General features: G+C 34.4%; 1 protein-coding gene across 1 annotated transcript; it reads left to right on the top strand.

Moving 5' to 3' along the window:
- The first annotated feature begins 15,350 nt into the window (after positions 1 to 15,350).
- On the top strand, positions 15,351 to 21,548 carry LOC131159361 (large ribosomal subunit protein uL30y-like). Its single transcript, XM_058114223.1, has 6 exons — positions 15,351 to 15,476; positions 16,786 to 16,971; positions 17,912 to 18,009; positions 18,083 to 18,220; positions 20,920 to 21,022; positions 21,168 to 21,548. The coding sequence occupies exons 2-6, from the start codon at positions 16,786 to 16,788 to the stop codon at positions 21,381 to 21,383; spliced, it is 741 nt and encodes a 246-aa protein (XP_057970206.1). The 5' UTR covers positions 15,351 to 15,476; the 3' UTR covers positions 21,384 to 21,548.
- Positions 21,549 to 22,248: the final 700 nt, after the last annotated feature.

Raw genomic sequence — 22,248 nt, 5'->3', positions numbered from 1 at the left:
ACCTGTAGATGAACCACTCTGCTCTCTCGAGCTCCTAGCGATCTCAGCCATAACCTGCTGAGCCACGCTTCGTAATTCCGCGTCAGAGTCGGTCCCAGCTGCACCTGATGGTCCTGCTCCGTCACTGCCATTCGCATGGACACTATTTCCTTTTGAATCCATCCTGAAAACAACAACTACAACTTAGGAATTCATTCTTTATAATTTACCCACCTATCCTCACCACTTATCTCAACATTTATAACTAATTTCTAATTCCCATTCCTACATCCTAGGAACACCACCTGACAATAGCTTACTATGGTTTTCCTGAAATTGTCACCCCAAGAAAAACATAGAAACTATCATGGAAGTCCTGCCTCTAGATTATAGAACAACCTTAAATCTTTCCTTAGACTCTGGTATCGTTTCCGCTGCATTCTAGAGTCTACAGAACCTAGTAACCTAGGTTTTGATACCACACTGTGACGACCTGCTTAATTTTCACAATTTTTTTATCCATAATAATAACAAAATCAATATCACATATTCCAACTCAGCAGATCATAGTCCACCTGGACCCGTGGGTACCAGGGATACATCAGAACACAAAATGGAAGCCTAAGCAGCAAGAAACATACAACCATATTATAATAAATACTGAAACATCCATCACATTACCATAACTACCAGAGTCACTATAACCATTGTATATCCATATATACAACCCAAAAAGGAGATCTAGGGACATTTCCCCAAAATCTAACTGTCCCTACAAAACTTACCGTTCAAAAAGGGCAGATAATTGCTCTAGATCAACGGGGCTTTTCCCGCTCTCCTATCTGGGGCTCCTGAAACGTTTATAAAATTTAGGGGCAAACACCTCTCAGTAAGGGAAATAAACTAATACCAGTGTGTGGCAACATGAGTAATTCGTGTTCTACATATACCATACATAATATACATATTAACTGTTTCGTCAAATCTAGGCAAACATATATATATATCAAATCATGACAGAACATACTGCATTTCCATAAACAAATTTCATCTCAAATAATAATAATAACATAAAACATTCCTCGTAGGTTAGCTGGTTGTTGTCATGTATTACCCCCACATGACTAGGTTGTGTGGCCCGAAGGCGGGACCTGACAATGGTTGGCCAACCACTGCCAAGTCAACAGTACAGTCTGTAAGTCCGATGGGTCTGCTTGACATGGTCCGTACACCAGGGGCGATCATACACACTTCTTAACAACCACATCGACCATCCAATCTCACACCACTCCATACAGCGGCAGTAACACGGATATTATGATCACGAAGACCATAGACACATAGCAACGGTACCGTGCAAGTGCTAGCTTAAACCAAGCCAACCAGGTTCTAATATCATATAACATATGTTGAAACTGTTATACATGGATATTTCATATCATTAATTTTCACATCAATCATATCATTTTGCATATATATGTATATCATGAAAATCATTGACCCATACGCCGGTATTACACATTTTATCATAACTCGGCCCGTACGCTGACCAATCATAGCACAGCCCTTACGCTGGCAAATCACATCCATAGCTCAGCCCATACACCGGCAAACATTTCATAGCACAGCTCATACGTTGGCAAATCACATCCATAGCTTGGTCCATACGCTGGCAAACATATCATAGCACAGCCCGTACGCTGGGAAATCACATCATAGCATAGCCCGTACGCTGGCAAATATATATATAAATCTCGGCCCGTACGTTGGTTTTCCCAATTATAAAAAATCCATATCATAATCCCATTCCAGAAAATAGTATTTCAAAACATTTTATATGTGACGACCTCAAAATTCTTGCCATTTTATATATATATATATATATATATATGTATCTACATCTATACCTAAGCAGCGGGAACACATAATATATAACTATTCACATATATATACTATACAATACCATAATCCAGTATATACAGACCATAGCCATAAAAATACCCCCCAACATTATCTACTCAAAAATATGCACAACTCTGTCAAAAACTCATCCTATAACCAGGGTAATCAAACTACTCTCTATCCGCGAGCTCGATCTGCTCGCCTAGCTGGGTCACCTGAAAAATATTAAAGTAATGGGGTGAGTCGACGCTCAGTAAGTTGAAATATGCTATTACTAGTGTGTAGCAACTAAGTTAAGAATATTTTTTAAATAGCAACTAAACTGTAATGCAATAAACAATCTATAAAACATATCTTTCTTTTTACAATTTAAAATATAACTGTATCATCTGTATTTTCTACTTTTCATACTGCTAATATCATACTATACTTATCATGTACTGTAAAACTGTATAGATATACATAACTGTGCTTTATCCTTGGGACTCTGTACGTTATGATTTGACCCCTCATGACAGGGTTGTGCGGCCCGCAGGGGGGACTTCATCTGGTCAGCCCTCCAGATAAGTCAATATATTCTACACTACTTCAACCCGGCCAAACTACATTCTTTTTTAAGCTCGGGACTGGCTACTATCTCATTAAACCAGCCCCCCTCCACCCAGCGAACTGGGGAGCTGTATACTCTCCGAGCACGGTTGACGGTACCCACACTCTATCTGAGATATGTGGTTGCACTCTATCTGTATCTAGCAACGGTACCGTGCTCTGTAATCTTTATCTATATCTGTCTATAATCTTTCCTCAGGCATCTAATAATATATATATATATATATATATATATATATATATATATATATATATATATATATACTCTCTTATTGTTTTTATCATGTTTCCAAAATTACCACAACTCTATCTTTCTGTACTATAAATACTGTAATTTTTGTATACTGTATCTGTAGCATCTTGATGCTACCTCTGTATATATGTTTCATGAAACTATTCATATAAAAGTTATATATGCATGTACATTTCTCTGTATACTCTTTGTGAATATAAATCTATATCTGTATATTCTGTGTAATCTCATATACTAGAAAAACTATATAAACTATATATACTGTCTATATCTATGTATTCAGTATCGTATGATACTTTATATAAGCTATATAAATTTCTTCATCACATGAAAATCTACTCAAGCCACACAAGCATTTAAACTTATATTATGTAAATACTGTATAATAAACTGATATAAATATGTGTCTATGAAATCTCTTATAGCATTATGAAAAATCCTAGTATAGCATATTTCCCTTATTTTAACTCTGAAAAGCCCATATAAAACCCTGACTCTATACCCACAGGGTTCCTAGTTCAATATCCTGAAAACAAAATTCCCCAGAACAATATATTAGTATTTTCCTACCTACATCATTTTTTATAACTGAGGGAAAGACAAATACTGAATAAAACGTCTTACCCTGAGATTAAGACGAAATCAACCTAACTTTTCCAATGATCAACTCCAGCAGACTTGCAAAGAATTTCGCCAAGAGCGTTGTGGTAGCCTCAGATCTTTGATCAGGAGAAAAAAAGGCCCGAAAACGAAGAGAGAAGGAGAGAGAGTCATAGGGGAGAGAGAGGAGAGAGAGAGGCGTGCTGAAATAAGATAAAAAATCTAGTTTTTCCTTATTTATAGGGCCAGATTCGTTGACGAGACACGTCATCTTGTCTACGAGTCCTTCATTAAATTTTTCGACAAAACCCTGTATTCGTCGACGAAATTCATCGTAGCCCATTCCTCGCTCGGTAGTTTCTTGTTGACGAAACCTTGTATTCTTCGACGAATTTCCTTATGCGCTCATCAACGAACCCCTATATTCGTCGACGAGTCCTTGCAATTTCTTAAAATTATAATTATAATTATTATTATTATTATCTCTAGAATGCGATGTCGTCAACGAAGTCTACTACCTCCTTTTGTTCCTGTTTCCATTTTCCTCTCTCTTTAATACTTAAATATCAATATTTTCTGGGTCGTTACATTATACTCATGCCACACTGAACATATTTTTCACGTATTCAACATATCATCATTTAAACAGTATTTTCCCAAATATAAATCATATATATAAAAACATATTTACTTTCCAGAAATCAAATACTATATATACATACATTTTCTCAAAAGGAACTAACTTAGTTTATCCCCTTATCTGGCTACTAAGAAAGACCCCAAAATATTCTAGTCTAATACCCGAAGGATTTCCCAACCAATACCCTGAAAATGAAAACTCCCAATATTAAATTTCAGTATTTTCATGTGTACATCATTTCCTATAACTATCGCAAGACCAAATTTAGCTTAAAAAGTCTTACCTCAACTCTGGGGTGATTCCCAACTCGCTTTCACCAACGATCCGCTCGGGCAGATTTGGAGAGAACTTCCCTAGGAGTGTCGTGGTGGCTTCAAACTGTCGATTTGGCATATATTTAGCCCGAAATCGAAGAGAGAGAGAGAGAGAGAAAACCAAAGGGAGGAGAGAGAGAAGAGTGTTAGCTTATTTAGGAAGTCAAAAATCCAGATTTTGATATTTAAAGAGCAGAGGATTCGTCGACGAGCCACGTCATTCGTCGATGAATCCTTTAATAAATTTGTCGATGAAATTCAGTCGGCTCAAACCTCTCTCGATATTTCTTCGTCGACGAATCCTGTCTTCATCGACTAATTCTCTAATACCTTTGTCGACGAATCCCCTGTACTCGTCGACGAATTCTTTTATACCTTCGTTGACGAATCCCCTATATTCGTCGACGAAGCCCTGAAGATTTCCCTCTATTATTTCTTCCAAAGTGCAATGTCGTCAATGAAGTTGACTTCTTCATTCTGTTATTGTCTCCATTTCCCCTCCTCTATATTATTTAAATCCCATTATTATTCGAGTCTTTACACTATCCCTGTTCCCTGAAAAATTTAAATAATTTGGGTGAGACACATCACAGTCAGGAGGAATAAATTATTTACAGTGTGTGGCCATATGCTTTCAATTATAATACACTTTACTTTTCAAATCATCGTTTAATCTGAGAAAATATACTGATATACACATTCTCATAATCATGTAGATATACAACACAAGCTTTTATAAGCTTTAAAATCATTTTTCAAATTCAATAATTTTCAACACATATTTACCGTGAAGTTCCTGAGAATAGGGAAGATTATCCACCCATATAAGTAGCTTCCCTCTGCCATAACATGTTATGTAACCACGTATGACCACATCTGATACATATCAGGACACTCACCTTACTCACTAAGCCCTTAGGCGGAGAGTTTCACACGCCTCAAATATGTATATTATTAACTCACACGGTTCCATTTCTTAATTTTATCATTCTTTATTTCTCAATTTTCATTCTTTCTTTCATTTCTCATTTTAGCAAATTTTATCATTCTTTTACTTTCCATTTTCATTTTACTTTCTGGCTCATGACTATCTTTGGTATCAAATACCAACATCGCATCTGTAACTCATGGCTACCCTGAGGATCTTTCTATCCACGCCATGCTTCCCCCCATGGTTAAGGTTGTGCGGCCCGAAGGTTGGATCTAACCGTGGTTGGCCGACTCGGTTAGATCAAATATCATATCACATATTGCGTCTGTAGTACGACTGGTCGGCCTATAACCCTGATTCAAACTTAGGGGCCCAACAACCCTACAAAATGGCACAGTCGACTGTCACACCATGCGCTCAAAGAGTCCATGTGGTTGCACTAACACCACTACCAACGGTACCGTGCTCAATATCATAACAATCCAACAGGGTTTACTACCACATACCCGTAATCATTATGCGGTATTATCAATCATATTCCAGTATATCACAATTCAGTTCAATATAAATATTCTCATCATTTTCTATGCACATTTCATCATCTCGTAGTATCATATATCATATTTCACTTATTTTTCACATTTTCCAAAAATACTCATATCAACAATTTGTACAAACTCATTTGTCATGCACATAATTTCCACTCACAAATAAATACCACATTTCATTATTTTCCAATATCTGTAATTCACAAAATCTCATTTTCCAGGCAAAACATTTCCACTTGCATATAAATACCATATTTTATTATTTCTCACTAATCACATCAATAATTCTCATTTCAATATTTTCTCATAAATTACACATTGTTATATTTTACATTCCAAAATATCACACTTTAAAATTACTCAAATGCCACACAATTTATCTGATATTATATCGTAATAATTTTTAGACAAAATATCATATGTTCATTTTCACATATTAATTCAAATATAAATTCTAAAAATACTGTTATAATTTATTCTCTTTACCTGTCTTACTGAGAGACTCGTTAACACCCAAATTCTATGCCCTTGGCGCCCGAAATTCAACTCCTGCAATTTACATTTTTCCCAGATTAATTATTCTATTTCTCCAAAATAATACCCATCTAATCTTCTTTAGGCTCCATATACCTCAAATTAATATTTAAACTAACATTTAACAGCCCCACTTAATTTTCTAAATTTTATTCGTGGGTCCCAAAATTACACCCGCGGCGCTCACCCGGACCCTAAATTTCAGAAATCCTACTTCAACTCCAGATGTTCAATATTTTAGCATTTATAAATTAATCCTAATTATTTAAAAATAAACCCCTTAATAACCCCCGTGTCCCAAATTTAGAATTTTGCCCACGACGACCCCATGAGAATTCTGTCCCGCTAGACTTGTAAAGAATCATCCCTAGATTCTCGTGGTGGTATTCTTTCGTCGATTGGGCTTATATTTTGCAATAAATTAAAGAAGAGAAAATTGGTTTTCCCCAAGAGATACGTGTACGTCGCTCCTACCACCGATCTGCTCCAGTAGAATTGACGGCAACAGAGAATGGAGTCCAGCGGTATCTTTCGATTTTTGATCGGTTGAAAATCCGTCATGAAATCGAGGAGAGAGGGAGAGAGAATGAGAGGAGAGAGAGATCTTGTACGCGTAGGAAAAAGAAGAGAAAAGAAGAAGAAGAAAACGAAGAAGAAGAGAGAGAAAAAAAACTAAATTAAGATTTTGAATCTCCTGAAGCTTCTAGCAAGCTTGAGGAGGATAATAATAATAATAATGATAATAATAATAATAATAATAATATATCTAATTAATATTAATAATAATATATTTTATTAATAAAATAAAAATAAATTTCAATTAATTTTTTTTCTTTTTTAATTAATTAATTATTATTATTATTTTTTGGAATCACTCCACTAATCTTCTATATCTCTTTTTGAGGTTATTACATATATATATATATATGTATATATATATATATATATATAATATTATTATTATTATTATCATATGATAAGTAAGTAAGTAAAAAAAAGAAAGAAGAAACTTAAGAAAGCTTCTCAGCTTTCTCATGCACCAGCTCTCTCTGTTCTCTCTCTATCTCTTCGTCGTCTCCATCTCCGTCTCCGCCTCACTCTCTCTCCTTAATTTCTTCGGCCTAATGAGCACTGATCGAGAAACGGAAGGTGTCGTTGGATTCCTAGCTCCGCCACCGACATTTCTACTAGAGCGGATTTGTTATGGGAGCGGCGTAGGCACCATTCCTAGGGTAAGGCAGCTAACATTGGCAGTGGAATGAGGAGTTTGTTTTACCGATTTATTATGAACGGGATTGTGTGTGTGAATTTGTAACTTGTGTGGTTGAGAAGCTTGTGTAGTAACCTGTGGATGTGAGTCCCGTGTGGACGGTATTCCTATGTGGATGTGAGTCCTGTGTAAACGTTGAATTCTGTGTGAATATGGACCCTGTGTGGGTGTGAATGAAGAATGTGTATATCTTGTGTGAATTGGTTATGATATGAGTATACATATGGATCTCTGTGAAATGATTAGCATTGGATGTGTGTAAATTTAATTACATAAGTATTTATGATAAAGTAAAATTCTCCACCGGGGGCTTGCTGAGAAAGGCGAGTGCCTTGGTAATTTTTTGTTGGTACTAGAGTAGAGGGAAGCTACTTGTATGGGTAAGCTTCCCTATTCTCGGAGACTTTTCCTGGATACATAACTCGAGGGCTTACTGAGTAAGGTGAGTGCTCTAACATTAGTGTTAGAGTAGAGGAAAGCTACTTGTATGGGCAGATAATCTTCCCTATTCTCATGAATTGTCAATAAAAATAATTATGAATGTGTGTATGTTATCAAATGTCAGTGATGTAATTGATGATGTGTATTCTTTGGTGGTAATGATATTAAATAATAGATGATTATTTTTGTATGTACTAAACTCTCTGCCACACACTATTATAGCTTTTTCTTCCTTACTGAGAGGTGTCTCACCCCGGCGATTTACTACTCTTTTCAGGTCCTTCAGGTCATCGAGCTTAGAGGGCTCCGAGGTGGGGTTTAGTTTTGTGAGTGCTTAAAGGAGCAAATATATGTTAAGTGTTATGTTTAATTTCTTTCCTGAATATGTAATATGGAAAATTTGGTTACACTACTTTATAGGTTTGTATATATGTTTATAGTACTTTGGTATTTTATTTGAGGTTGTCTAATTAGTTTTGCTACGTGAATGGTATCAGAGATGTATGATTGGTCTTATAACACCCTGAGCCCCACTTGGCGGGTTCGGGGCATTACAAAAATCATCTTCCATGATGTGATATAGCATGTCATCGGCCAAACACAATCTGATAGTAGCCACAACCTTTGCTTCCAGTTCTTTCCAATTTGCCTCATCCATGCCTTCTAGTTGAACTCCGTATAAGACTTTCACCATATCTTGCTGCACTAACAAATCCTTCACTCTTCTCTATCATAAACTGAAGTTTTCGGTTCCATTAAACTTGACAATGTCAAATTTTGCAAACGAAGTTTCAGAGGTCATTACAACAATGTTCTGATACCAATTTGTTGTATAAAACAAATGCACATTGGAATAACAATGATCTTACAAATGCAGCACTTAACGATGAATAATACAGAAAACCAATTACGTAGATAATAATGAAAGTAGTAAGGGAGACACAAATATTACGTGGTTCGACAATGCCTACATCTATGGGAGCAATTGGCAGTATTTCTTATTATCTTGCGTCAAAAACACCAACGACCATTTTAAATACAACAGGAATAATGTTTATGTAAAGTTCTCGGAGGCTTTCCCTCCAAAACTCCAACCGGCTTAATGTCCCTATTCAAAATTTGAAATCTGCATTGGGTTTCCAAACCAAATCGTTGACAGTTTGGGGACATACCGTCGACGGTTTCCCTTATTACCACTAGTATCTTGTTTTCCTTCATATTTTCTCTTTTTGCATGCCTTTCACTTAATATGTGAGCCACATATCACAACAAACTTTAATTCAAATTTATTGAACCATCACGCACTAGTTTTGTGGCTATCGTTAAAAAAACACAAAGATTTTAAGGGAAAAAACTTGTTTAATAAAGAACCCTAATACATACAATATATTTAAAATTAAATTTTATTATATGCATATTCATATTTCACACAATCATTTCATAACGTTTCATATTTTATTTTTTGAGTTTTTTCCCATTTTATTATTAATTTAAAATAAAATATTAAATAATACTCCGTTTGGGAAAAAAATTCTCACATTAATGCTTACGTAATCTCGTAGGAGCAAGCTGCAAGATTTAAAGAGTTGTACACAGGATTAGTTGACGCGTGGCAGAAAATCTCACAGGATGATCCTGCGAGATTTGCGTGGGAAATGAGACGGCGTATAACGCGTGACAAATCTTGTAGGACCATCCTGCGAGATTTGCTTGATCTAGTCTTTTCCCCTTCCTTTCACTCGCGAACGGAAAGCAGAGAGGGTCTTGCAGAGCTCCACTTGCTAAGACAGCAGAGAGGAGGATGGCAGCAGTAGGTAATTGTTTGAGAGTGGGCGACTGCAGGTGACCGTTCTTGGAGTTGGCGAGTGCAAATGACCGTTCGAACTAAAGCTATAAAAACTCAAAAATGAGGTACATATTTTTTCTTACCGTAAAATAAAATTTATTTCATTGAGTTCTTATTTAACAAATGTTTGAAGATTTGCTTGGTTTAGCTTCATATAGTATTATGTGGTTTCTATTTTTTCGTTGAGCGCTGCATCCGGAAACCCCAAGATTATGTTTCATTTCATTTGTGTTTTTCCAATTTTTTTTTTCTTCCTATTCTTTGGCTTTTAACTTTCGGCTCATCCAAATTTAAAGAGTAGAAAAAGAAATTGAATATAATCCATATTTCATGTTGTATATATATATATATTGAGTCTGCCTCCATGCTAGTTTATTTCAACAATTAAATTTTTAGTGCATGATATATATATATAGAATAATTTATTTCAGCAACTAAATTTTTAGGTCATCCAAATTTATTGAGTTTGTCTCCATGCTAGTTTTACTTTATTTTATTTTATTTTTTTATAAAAATGAAATATAATGTGTAGGGATTCCACTAAAGAAACAATAATTAAAATTTAAATGTTAAAGCTAATTAAGATTAAATTACTATATTTTACTCATAATCATAAAAAAATATTAAATAATGACATTGAAATTAGTGTGTGAATCGCTACATTGCATATGCTGTCACGACCTGCTCATTTTTTCACATTTTTTTTAATTGTGATAATATCAATAGCACATTTTCCATATTCCAGTTCAGCAAGTCACAATCCACCTAGACCCGTAGGTACCAGGGATATACCAGAACATACAACAGAAGCCCTAACAGCAGAAGACATACAATAATGTACATCTCATTACCATATATTACAATATACCAGAGTTGCTATAGTCCACAGTATTTCTACATATACATTCCAAAATAAATCTAGGGACATTTCCCACAAAATCTAACTATCCCTACAAAAAGAAGTTTACCCTTCAAAAGGGCAGATACCCAGCACTAGGTCAGCGAGGCTTTTCCCGCTCTCCTATCAGGAGCTCCTGAAAAGTTTATAAGATTAAGGGGTGAGACACCTCTCAAGAAGGGAAATAAACTAATACTAGTGTGTAGCAACATGAGTATTATGTGTTCTACGTATACCATACATAACATATTCAGTACAGATTCGTCAAATCTGGAATATATATATATATATATATATATATCAACACATGGCAGAACATACTGTGTTTTCATGAACATATCTCATCTCATACAATAATAATAACATAAAAACAATTTTGGTAGGTTAGCTAACTGTTGTCATGTATTACCCCCACATGACTAGGTTGTGTGGCCTGAAGGCGGGACCTGACAATGGTTGGCCGACCACTGTCAAGTCAAACAGTAGTCTGTAGGTCCGATGGGTCGGCCAGACTTGGTCCGTACACCAAGGGCGATCACAGCACACTTCTTTAATAACCACATCGACCATCCAACTCACACCACTCCGTACAGTGGCGTTAACACAAATATCATAATCACGAAAACCATTGACATATAACAACGGTACCGTGCAAGTGCTAGCATATATCAAGCCAATCAGGTTCTAATATCATATAGCATATACTAAAACTGTGATACATAGATATTTCATATCATTTATTCTCACATTAATCATATCATTTTGCGAATATATGTGTATCATGAAAATCATCGGCCCATACGCCGGTATTACACATTTTATCATAGCTCGGTTCGTACGCCGGCAAAACATAGCACAACCTATACGCTGGCAAATCACAGTCACATAGCACAGCCCGTACATCGGCAAACATAGCACAGCCCATACGCTGGCAAATCATAGTCACATAACACGGCCCATACGCAGGCAAACATAGCATAGCCTGTACGCTGGCAAATCACAGTCACATAGCACGGCCCGTATGCCGGAAAACATAGCATAGCATGTACGCTGGCAAATCAAAGTTACAGAGCACGGCCCATACACCGGCAAACATAGCACAACCTGTACGCTGGCAAATTACAGTCACATAGCACACCCCGTACGCTGGAAAACATATAAAAACCTCGGCCCGTACACCGATTTTCCATCATAAAAATCCGTATCATTCACATTTCCAGAAAACAGTATTTCCAACGTTTTATACTCATGCCACACTAAACATATTTTCCACATATTCAACATAACATTATTTAAACAGTATTTTCCCAAATATAACTCATATATATATATATATATATATATATAAACATATTTACTTTCCAAAATCAAATACTATATATATACATACATTTTCTAAAAAATAATTAGCTTAATTTATCCCCTTACTTGATTACTGAGAAAGCCTCCAAAACAATCTGGTCTAACTCCCGTAGAACTTCTTAACCAATACCCTGAAATTCAACTTAGGGATGATTTCCTACTTCGTTTCACCAACGATCCGCTCCAGCAGACTTGCAGAGAACTTTGCCAGGAACGTCGTGGTGACTTCGGTTTGTCGATCCGGAGTAAAACTAGCCTGAAAACGAAGAGAGAAGGAGAGAGAGTCGTAGGAGAGAAGGAGGGGGCGCTAAAAATGACAAAATATCCTGGTTTTCCACTATTTATACTGTCAGATTCGTCGACGAAACACGTCACTTCGTCAACGAAGCCCTATGTTCGTTGACGAAATTCAGAGTAGCCCAAACTGCCTCTCGGTATTTCCTCGTCAACGAAGCCCTGTGTTCGTCGACGAAATCCTTAAATCATTCGTCGACGAAACCCTGTGTTCGTCGACAAAGTTTGGCAGCTTTCCTTTTGTTCCTGTTTCCTTTTTTCCTCTCTTTATTATCTAAATTCCACCTTTTATTTGGGTCGTTACATATGCTGTTTATTATGCATGTGCATGATTGCATTTTTGTGTATTAAAATATTAATAGATTATAAAAATTTAATTACATGCGTGACACCAGATTTGCTCTTTAATAAATTTATATTGAATATATTTTTTTCTCAAACAAATATCATCAAAACTTATTAATGCATTTTTATTTAAATTATTTAATAAATTTATGATAAAACAAAATTGACCTCTCTTAAAAATTAGCAAAAAGACAAAAACCTCTTATGAGATTTAAAAAAATTTAGCAACCTTTTCTAATATTTTAAAGATTTCCTCTCCTTTTATTTAGTAAAAAGATAAAAATTTTTAGGGATATAAGTCTCAAAAATCAAATTTTAGAAAAAGTTTGTAAAAATTTTGAAATTTTAAAAAAGGTATATGAGATTTTTGAAATCTTAGAGGATGTCATTATTATAAACATATTATTATAATTATTTTAATTAGTTATTATAATTCAAAATTCACTTTAGAAGAACAATCATATATACATGACAAAATAATTTGCCCTACCATAATTGTATTAATATATATGATAGACATAAATATAGATATATGCATATATAATTAGTTTTATTTTATTCTGACCAAACAATGGAACAAACTTCCTATTCAAGCAATAATTTATAGACATAGGTATAAATATATATTTTTAATCTAATTTTGTTTTAATTTACTTTCGTAGGTGTTTACAATTTCCTGAGGGTCAATCTCTAAATGGCAGGAAGCTTGAGCAATGTTCTGGTGATGATATTGTTGTATATGGGGGAGGGGGGGGGGAATTATTATCGAAGTAGAGGTTGTTAGTTATAGTACTACGTCAGTTCGACCAATTCGAATTGGTCATAGGTGTAAATTAAATAAATTATACTCAAAGATGTATCAATATTTGCATATTGATCTAAATTAATATGCATTACGGGTGACCGCAAGATACCCTATGCGAGGATATAATGATATAGTCCTCTATGAGGCTGTTTCCGTAACTGATGATTACGGTTTGCGCATTGTATTTGATACACATTGCGTAGGTACATCATATTTAACTGTGTAATTATACGTCGATACCATTCCTCACGTGGATGTCGCCATGGATAGGCAGACGGGGGTGTCTGTAGAGCATGTAGTTGAAGCGGAGGAAGACATCCAACAGACACGTCATTATGATATGACTGCGGAAAAAGGTATTGAACCATACACGAGTACGGATGCTGGTGGGATGCCTATTGTGGATTTGAATAAATGTCTGGGATCATCATTCGAGCTGCAAATGTATGAAATTTAAAAAGCTGTTTCTTGTTTATTTCATGTTGAAATTTATAAAAAAAAATAAAAAAATATTTGCACCATCATATGTTTTATGATGCTTACTTATATTTATCTTAAGTTGCCAATCCTTACATTATGATGCAATTCAAATATACTTACAATTTGAAGTTATCTGTATAAATGAACTTTTATGTACTCTTGTTTATAAGATATTTTCACACTTTATGTGTAAACTATGTATGTCGGAGTGAGATGTGAAATATACATAAAAAGTGAGTAAGAGAACATGACTTACCCAAGACCTTAGATTTCCGAATAAAATTTGGTGTCTGCAATATATATATATATATATATATATATATATATATATGTGTGTGTGTGTGTGTGTGTGTGTGTGTGTGTGTGTGTGTGCATTATCATAAAAAATAAAATTTTTAAATTTGGCTATTGCAATGAATAACATTTAATCCGTTTATATTGTTTTAAGAAGCATTGTAAGTAGAGAAAGAAAAAACCTAAAGCATGATAATTGTTAAAGAATAAGAAACTAAAAAATTTTATATATATGATTTTTGTTTAGTTCTATAAGTTTGGATATTAAACTAGATTAACAATTCATTTAATTAGATGGAAAAATATTTTATATATTTTTTAAATTATAAATTAAAACACATTTTGAGTTATTAACTTCGAATTAGAATACTTTGTTTTTTTAATTGAGTATAATGCATTTTTAATTTAAAATATATACCTAATAAATCTCGTAGGGCCAACCTGCGATATTTTAATTGATAAAGTTGACCAGTTTCTGACGCGTGTTTAAATCTTGTAGGACCAACCTGTGAGATTTAATTGATAGAGTTGCCCAGTTTCTGACGTGTGTTTAAATCTCGTAGAACAAAAGTGCGAAATTTACTTGACTAGGGCTTCTATGTTTGTGACGCGTGTTAAATCGTGCAGCACAAAACTGCGAGATTACGTAAACATTAAATTAGGAAAATTTTTCTCAGAAAGAGTATTATTTAATATTTTATTTTAAATTAATAATAAAACGAGAAAAAACTCTTTATTTTTTAATCTATTGTTCATAGCTTGAAAAATATTTTTAAAAAAAGAAAAGTGTGAATCATAAAACGAATTTATCTGTTCATATTTACTTGGAGAGAAGAATAATAAATAAAATAAAAGATATAACAAATTTATAAATAAATTTAAATTTTATACATCACTCATACTTAATTTTTCCTTAATTTTTAATTTATAAAATATAATTGTTTGATAATATTTAATAAAAAATGTAATAAAAATATTTTTTTCCCTTCTTTTTTTTCTATACCCAAGCATAATCCTTCAAACCTAAACCTACCAAGCCTTCGCTACCCCAGGCCACAGCCACCTCCCTGTCCCTCGCCATCGCACCACCTCGCCGCCTTCCAGTGCTCCCCTGCGTCCGCCGCTTCTTCGGTACTCCTCTCTCTGTCTCTCTATCTCTGCCCCCGCCATGACTGATCTTGGTAGTGGAAACCGTGTGCTTCCTCAAAATTTTCTCCTTAATTATTTCGACTAATTTTAATTTCTTGATTTGCGACCCAGTGCTGTCAAACGGTGGTTCACTATTACTAGGTTTGTTGTTTTTAATTTCCTGATGAGCAAGCTAGGTAATCCCAAAGCAATTCCGGCCGTTTGCTCAAATGTAGAAATCACAATCTGCATCAAGTGATGGTGCTTTCTGTATTTCTGCTCCACTTTCAATGCACTTTAACAAAAAACGAAAGCAAAAAATTGACACCAAATCTGACAACTCAAAATCATTTGTGCACGATTGCATGCACCTGAAAAATATAATTTTATGTCCATTTGGCATGGATGTATAGTCTTTAAGTTAATTAGTTCGGTTTAGTAACCTTTTGGATGTTGGCCCCAAAGGCCAAAAACTAGTTAGGGTTGGTGAACTGACAATTGGGTTTCTTCTGTTCTTCTTCCTTTTATTTATTTTATTTTTTTACAGCTTGGTTGGAAATTTGAAAAATTAGATGCGTGGAAATTATATTATAGAATTCCTTATGACTCCTTTTAAAGCATCAGGTTCAATATAATTTGTTGATGACACTTTTGCTCTTCTGCATAGAAACTGATAGTTTCAACTTTAATTCTTGGAATGCCACTTCGGCTGGATATAACAGCATTATTAAGCCACTGTTTTGTAGTCTTAGTAACCATTTGAAATCAAAGATGAACCACTTCATCTTTTTAGCATAGATACTTTATTTATATTCTGCTGAAGCAAATGGACTATAGTTGAGCTTTCATGACTCATGAGAATGTGGGGACATACAAAGAAAAAGAAATATCTGCATCACTGCTGTAGAAGGGAACAGAATCAAAAGCATAGAGTGTATATATATATATATATATATATATATATATATATATATATATATATATCCCAATATTCAAGATGTATATTAGTAATTGAACAATTGGGTTTGATATATCTGTATGTGTGTTTACTCAAAAATGAGTTTATGATGAAGGGAAAGGAAGTGTATTAAGGATATTTTTTACAAGCTGAAAAAGGAGCACAACAAGAAACATCTTTGCTTGAACCTGTAGAATGTAGATGATAGTTCTTTAGCTTCCTCATATTAATATCATCTGTAATTAACTGTAGATATAGTAATATTGTTTTTCCCCTCTTCATTTTTCCATCTGGTCAAAAGACTTTTAACTTTTTATTTGCTTCTAGATCTGTTATTGTTGATTTGCTGCCTAGATGGCTGACGAGGAAGCAAAACCCCTTACATATATACCAGAGATAGTATTGAAGAAAAGAAAAAGTAATGAAGAGTGGGCACTCAGAAGGAGGGAGCAACTGGAGCAGAGGAGATGGAAAGCTAAGGAGGACAGGAAGTTTGCTTTTAAAAGGGCTGAGCAGTTTGTAGATGAGTATCGGAAAAAAGTAATTAATCATAATTACAAAATGTATATGATTTTAGTGTTTTTTTTTTGGTGGTGATTTAATATTGGTTTGGTGCTTAGTTGAGAACAAATGTTGCTTCTCATGCTAAAAAGATTCCAGCAAAATTCCACTCCTTATTTTATGCTCTACATAAGTTTATTTGTCATCTGGTTGACCAAAAAGAAAATTTTATAGAGCACAGTCAAGGTTTGTGCTGTATGTGGCCATACCTTCATGTGATAAAAATACACACGTGTATGTGTATGACCTGACATGCACATATGAACATGTATGCAAAAATCAGTGTTATTTTTGTTTTATTGCCTGGATAATTGGCTGAATACATTAATTGATTCATATGCTTTATGTTTTTAATTTTTTTCATTATGATTTTACTAATTTTGAATTTTTAAAAGCAACTTTTATATGTTCTTATGAAGAATCAAATATTGCAGTGTGAAATTGTAAAACAAGTTTGACTATCTTAGCAATTAGTATGCATTTATTAGACTTTTATGTGTACTTTGGGCATGAATATATCTTTAGCAGTCTGTCCTGTAATCCAGGATCTCAGGACACAGTGACAGGGCTAAACTGTTGAACTGCCTTTTTTCCTGCTTTAATGTGAATAATGGCCATCACGTCCATAGACTGTAGACTTTATCCAAAAATCTTATGTAGCTTCAGAGTCATGTATTAATCCTTATGAATGCAGTAATGGCGGATGTTTAAGCCTAGGTAGATTCCGGCTGCATGTAGAATAATTAACATGGTGTATTTCAAGCCTGTTTGTTACTTATTGCATGGATTATAAATTTTTTTGGAGTTGGACCTCATTCATCAATTGCAATCTTAATGCCTGTCGGTCTTTCTCGGTTTCACCTAATTCATGATTAAACAAGCTAGCATTTCTTATTTGCTATCTTATTCCCATACACAGGAGGTGGATCTCATTCAAATGAAGCATAGGAAAAAGAGGCAAAGACGGGCACAACAGATATCAGAATCCAAACTACTTTTCATCATTCGATTACGAGGGTGGGTTACTAATTAGGTATGATGATTTTCCTTGTAGTAATTAATTCTAAATTTTTTCTATAATTTTCTTCAGCAAAAATGACATGCATCCAAAAACGAGGAAGATCTTACACTTGCTGAGATTAAGGAAAATCTACAGTGGCTGCTTTGTGCGGGCAACTGAAGGGATGATGGAAATGCTGCGAATTGTGGAGCCTTACATTACATATGGGTAAGAGAAACAATTGTTGTTGTTATTTTCATTCTTGTCACTGTCATTATCAAGAGGAAAATAACTATTCTTGACATTATTAAGAGGAAATTTTTTGTTTGTATTTCTGGGGCATCCATTTGATGCTCTTTAGTGAACTTCTCTTTACAGAAAAAAAATTATCAATGTGAGAATTTCAAAATTTTGGAGCTTATCTGCATATTGAAATATTTATCTGAAAAAAGTGCTAGTGCTGTTGGGTACTGTGGATGGAATTAACTAAGTGATTTGCGTGTTTGCAGCGTGAGCGAATTTCTTGTATCTGGGCTTAATTATTATTATTATTATTATTTTTTTGGGACTGTTCAAACATCAAAGGCTTCAACCTTCACTTAAGAAGTCACTAGTCACGAGGCTCCTTCAATTTCCAAAGTTTGTGTTTCTTGGTATCATGCTAGGGGCTGTTTTTCAGCTCATGTAAGTGCACCTGTAGCTGCTTGCTTATAACGTTTGATGAAGCCATAAAAATTGACTGACTGCATATCTTCACTTGGATATATTTAATATGATTATGTTACCCTTTCTCATCTTTTTGCTAACTTACCTGAATGTAAGGTTCGGAAGAGGATGAGGAAGTTGAACAGTTGGTCATTCAGGTTGAGTTTGGTCTAATTTGGATTGTTCTCAGAATCAGTTCAAGCTTGACTTGAGATGTATAACTGTATTCAAGCTTGTTCATTCTAGTTCAAGCTCATTATTGGTCCTAATTTAGCTTGCGTCTTACAATGAAACTCTTGTAAACATAGGATATGCTTGAAGAACTCAACAATGAAATAATGTGATATACAATCAAGAATTCTCCGATCATCATAGTATGTGCTTAATATTTTAATTTCCTGTTTTGTCATCTTCTATGAGGAATTAACAATTCTACATGCTTGGAAAACTGACTTTTGTGTATCTTTCATTTGATGTAGCATGCATTCCTCTCTCTCTCTCTCTCTCTCTCTCAGGTGTTGAGGATCTATTTGCTGCTGCTGTTTGTTACTCATTGCTGCCTTCATGTTTTTGCTTGAAAACTGTCTAGAGATTGATAATTAGGATTTCATTCTGTTTCTGCTCTACTTCTCTCTGCCTTTTATCATTCATCCACCTTAATTGCCACTTTTGCCGCATTATGGTTGCAGTGTCCTCTAATCTCTGTTTCTCCAAGGATCTTTAAAGTGTTGCACCTGCACTTTTAAAACTGAACTCTTAAATGATGAAGAAGAGAAATATAGAAATTAGAAGTGACAACAAAGATGAGACTGCTATGGATGAAAGGTTGCTAAGCATTTTAAGCAATTGGAGAGAATTGATTCAAAATATAACAAAATACTTCCTCGCCGCCCAAGACTCCCTTTTATTGACTTGGTCCACCTGGATAACTTGAATATAATTCTAGACATTCATATACTAGGCTCCAACCATCAATAAATGTAAATGCATTTTGCTGTTCTAAGAAGGATTCAATTCACATGTTCTAACACATAACAGGGCCCTAGGTAGTCTGACACAATTTAAGAGAGTCAAAACTTGAAATCCTTCTTTTTTGAAAGACACTATTCAAAAAGACCTTAAAAATAACATTTGGATTTTAGCCATCCAACTTTAATTTATCTCCTAGTATGTTGCATCATTAAAGACAGTCTCTTTCACAATCTAATTTTGGATGTTGTTAGACAATCTTGGCAGGAATTTTAGTTGGCTGTTTTAGTTATAGTGTATGGCTGTTATTGAAAGAGGGAAAAATGGAAGAGCTGATACCAATGATGTGGGGGGAAGAAGTAAAAGTCGTAGCGAAGCTTGACCTTGATTGTTTCTTTAAGCAGCATTCATATTGCTTTTGGAGAAAACCTTAAATACGAACTAGCTGCCTTCATGTAGTTCTTTTCCCCTCAACAAATGACCAAATCAGACTTTTTCCCCCTGATTAAAATCAGACTATCTTCATAGTTATCCTCAAGGACCTCAACTAAAAAAAATTGAAAATTGGGAATGCAAGCCTAGGTAGTTTATTTTATTGATAATCTTTTGTTTTTGGTGGATGATGGTTGAAAATGTGTAGGTCTCGTCATTGGCTGCTGCTCCTTTTAGGAATCCTTTCTAATAAATTCATTTCTCCTTGACAACAAAGAAACTTAGGTGGAGGGCTTTGTTGTTGTCATACTGCTCAAAACTTGTTTGCCTTTTCCATTTTCTGAAATGAGAAGAAGTGCCAAAAAAAAAGACAAAATTATAGATTTTTTCTTAAAAGCCAAAATTTCCAGAGCAGGTTTTATTTACGTTTTCTGTTTTTGTAATCCAACTATTTGATTTCCCAAATCTTATAATGAGTAGATGTTACATTAGTCAAAGGATTACAATTAGCTTTTTATTGTTAAACATGTTTATGCTGCGTTTGGGAGCCATCGATTTCGGGCCTTGGATTTGGATTTGGGTGGATTTAGACAAAATTCAATACAATTTTATATTACATCTTGCTCTACACAAAACCAAATCCAAGGCCTCTCTCTAATAGAGGGTTAGAATCTAAATAATTAAAGATTTTGGTTGTAATGGCATGTAAAGCTGCTTTTCATCATGAATCTTCCTTGTATGCCAGCTGCCCCGAGATGCTTCCTTGTAGTACTAAATATTTCACTATTCTTACCGGGTAAACTTCTTTATGGTTGTTGAAGGTATCCTAATCTCAAGTCTGTGAGAGAGCTGATTTATAAGAAGGGTTTTGCAAATATTGACAAGCAGAGTTTTCCACTAACAGACAATAACATTATTGAACAGGTAACAGATATCTTGGCTGAGTTAATTGATGTGGTTTGCTTGGTTTAATTTCCTCCTAGAGTTTCTTCTCGTCCTTTTTTCTTGTTAACATATATATATATATATATATATATATTTGTTTTTTCCTCCTTCGTTTGTTGGGCAGGCAATGGGGAAATATGGTATCATATGCATAGAAGATATCGTAAATGAAATTGCAAATGTTGGTCCATATTTTAAAGAGGTTACCCATTTTTTGTGGCCTTTCACACTAAACAAGCCAGAAGGGGCATTGCACGGAAAGAAGATGCTCTACAAGGAAGGAGGAGACACAGGAAACCGCGAGGATCACATCAATGAGTTAATTAGTAAGATGAACTAGTGATTAGACTTTGTAATGAGTTAATTAGTAAGATGAACTCGTGATAAGACTTTGAGTAAGAACAAAGTTGCTTTGTTTCCTTTGCACACATTTGAACCTTGGTGAGCTTCAGTGTCATGTGCCCTAATTTTGAGTCAACAGTTTATCAAGATTTTGTTTACTGAATTTGCTTGGCATTGGTTTGTCAGAAGTTTTACAATTTATGTATGTTCATCAAGATTTTTACTGAATTTGCTTGGCATTGGCTTGTCAAAATTACTAAGATCTTTGTGTATGTTCTACAGATGATGTAGTTATTTATTAAATGAAAACCTAAGAAGGAAATGGCAACCAAAATAAGGAATGGCTGGTAGAATTAGAATTTATTATGTGATTGGTAGGAAGGAAAAGTAAAACAGATGGAAAGTTGGTTTGACCTCCAAACAGAATTTGACTTCAGCCTTTTTGATAAAGAAACTTTCCCTCCCCCCCCCCCTCTCTGGCTACCAATCACAGATTGACAAATGGAGGGCCATTTATTTTCACTCGTTGCCAAAATTGTTAACATTTACTACTGCATTTACTGTTGCCGAAAGTCTGAACTCTTTTTGCGCACATTTAATATGCTGATTAGGGTTTTTTTGTACGGAAGATTTTTCTTGGAGAAAAAGGAAGAAAGAAAAATAAAATATAATTTTTTATTATACTTTTTATATTAAATGTTATTAAAAATAAAAAAGATTATTTTAATAGGATTAAAAATGAAAAAAAATTAAATATTAATCCTGCGTAAAATTAACATTTTGCTTATCAATTTGGTTTTTTTTTTTTCTCACTTTTCTTGATAATCAAGCCTAAAAATGTGAATTTCTTAATGTTTTTTTTA

The sequence above is a fragment of the Malania oleifera genome, chromosome 7 (genome assembly GCF_029873635.1).
Source record: "Malania oleifera isolate guangnan ecotype guangnan chromosome 7, ASM2987363v1, whole genome shotgun sequence".
Lineage (NCBI taxonomy): Eukaryota > Viridiplantae > Streptophyta > Magnoliopsida > Santalales > Ximeniaceae > Malania > Malania oleifera.
Note: the sequence above shows the minus strand (reverse complement) of the source record. Positions and strands in the feature narration are given on the sequence as shown.

Coding starts and splice junctions, on each gene's coding strand:
- LOC131159361 (XM_058114223.1), top strand. CDS start 16,786: ATGGCTGACGAGGAAGCAAAACCCCTTACATATATACCAGAGATAGTA. Junction 18,221..20,919: donor GAGCCTTACATTACATATGG/GTAAGAGAAACA, acceptor TGGTTGTTGAAG/GTATCCTAATCTCAAGTCTG. Junction 21,023..21,167: donor ACAATAACATTATTGAACAG/GTAACAGATATC, acceptor TTTGTTGGGCAG/GCAATGGGGAAATATGGTAT.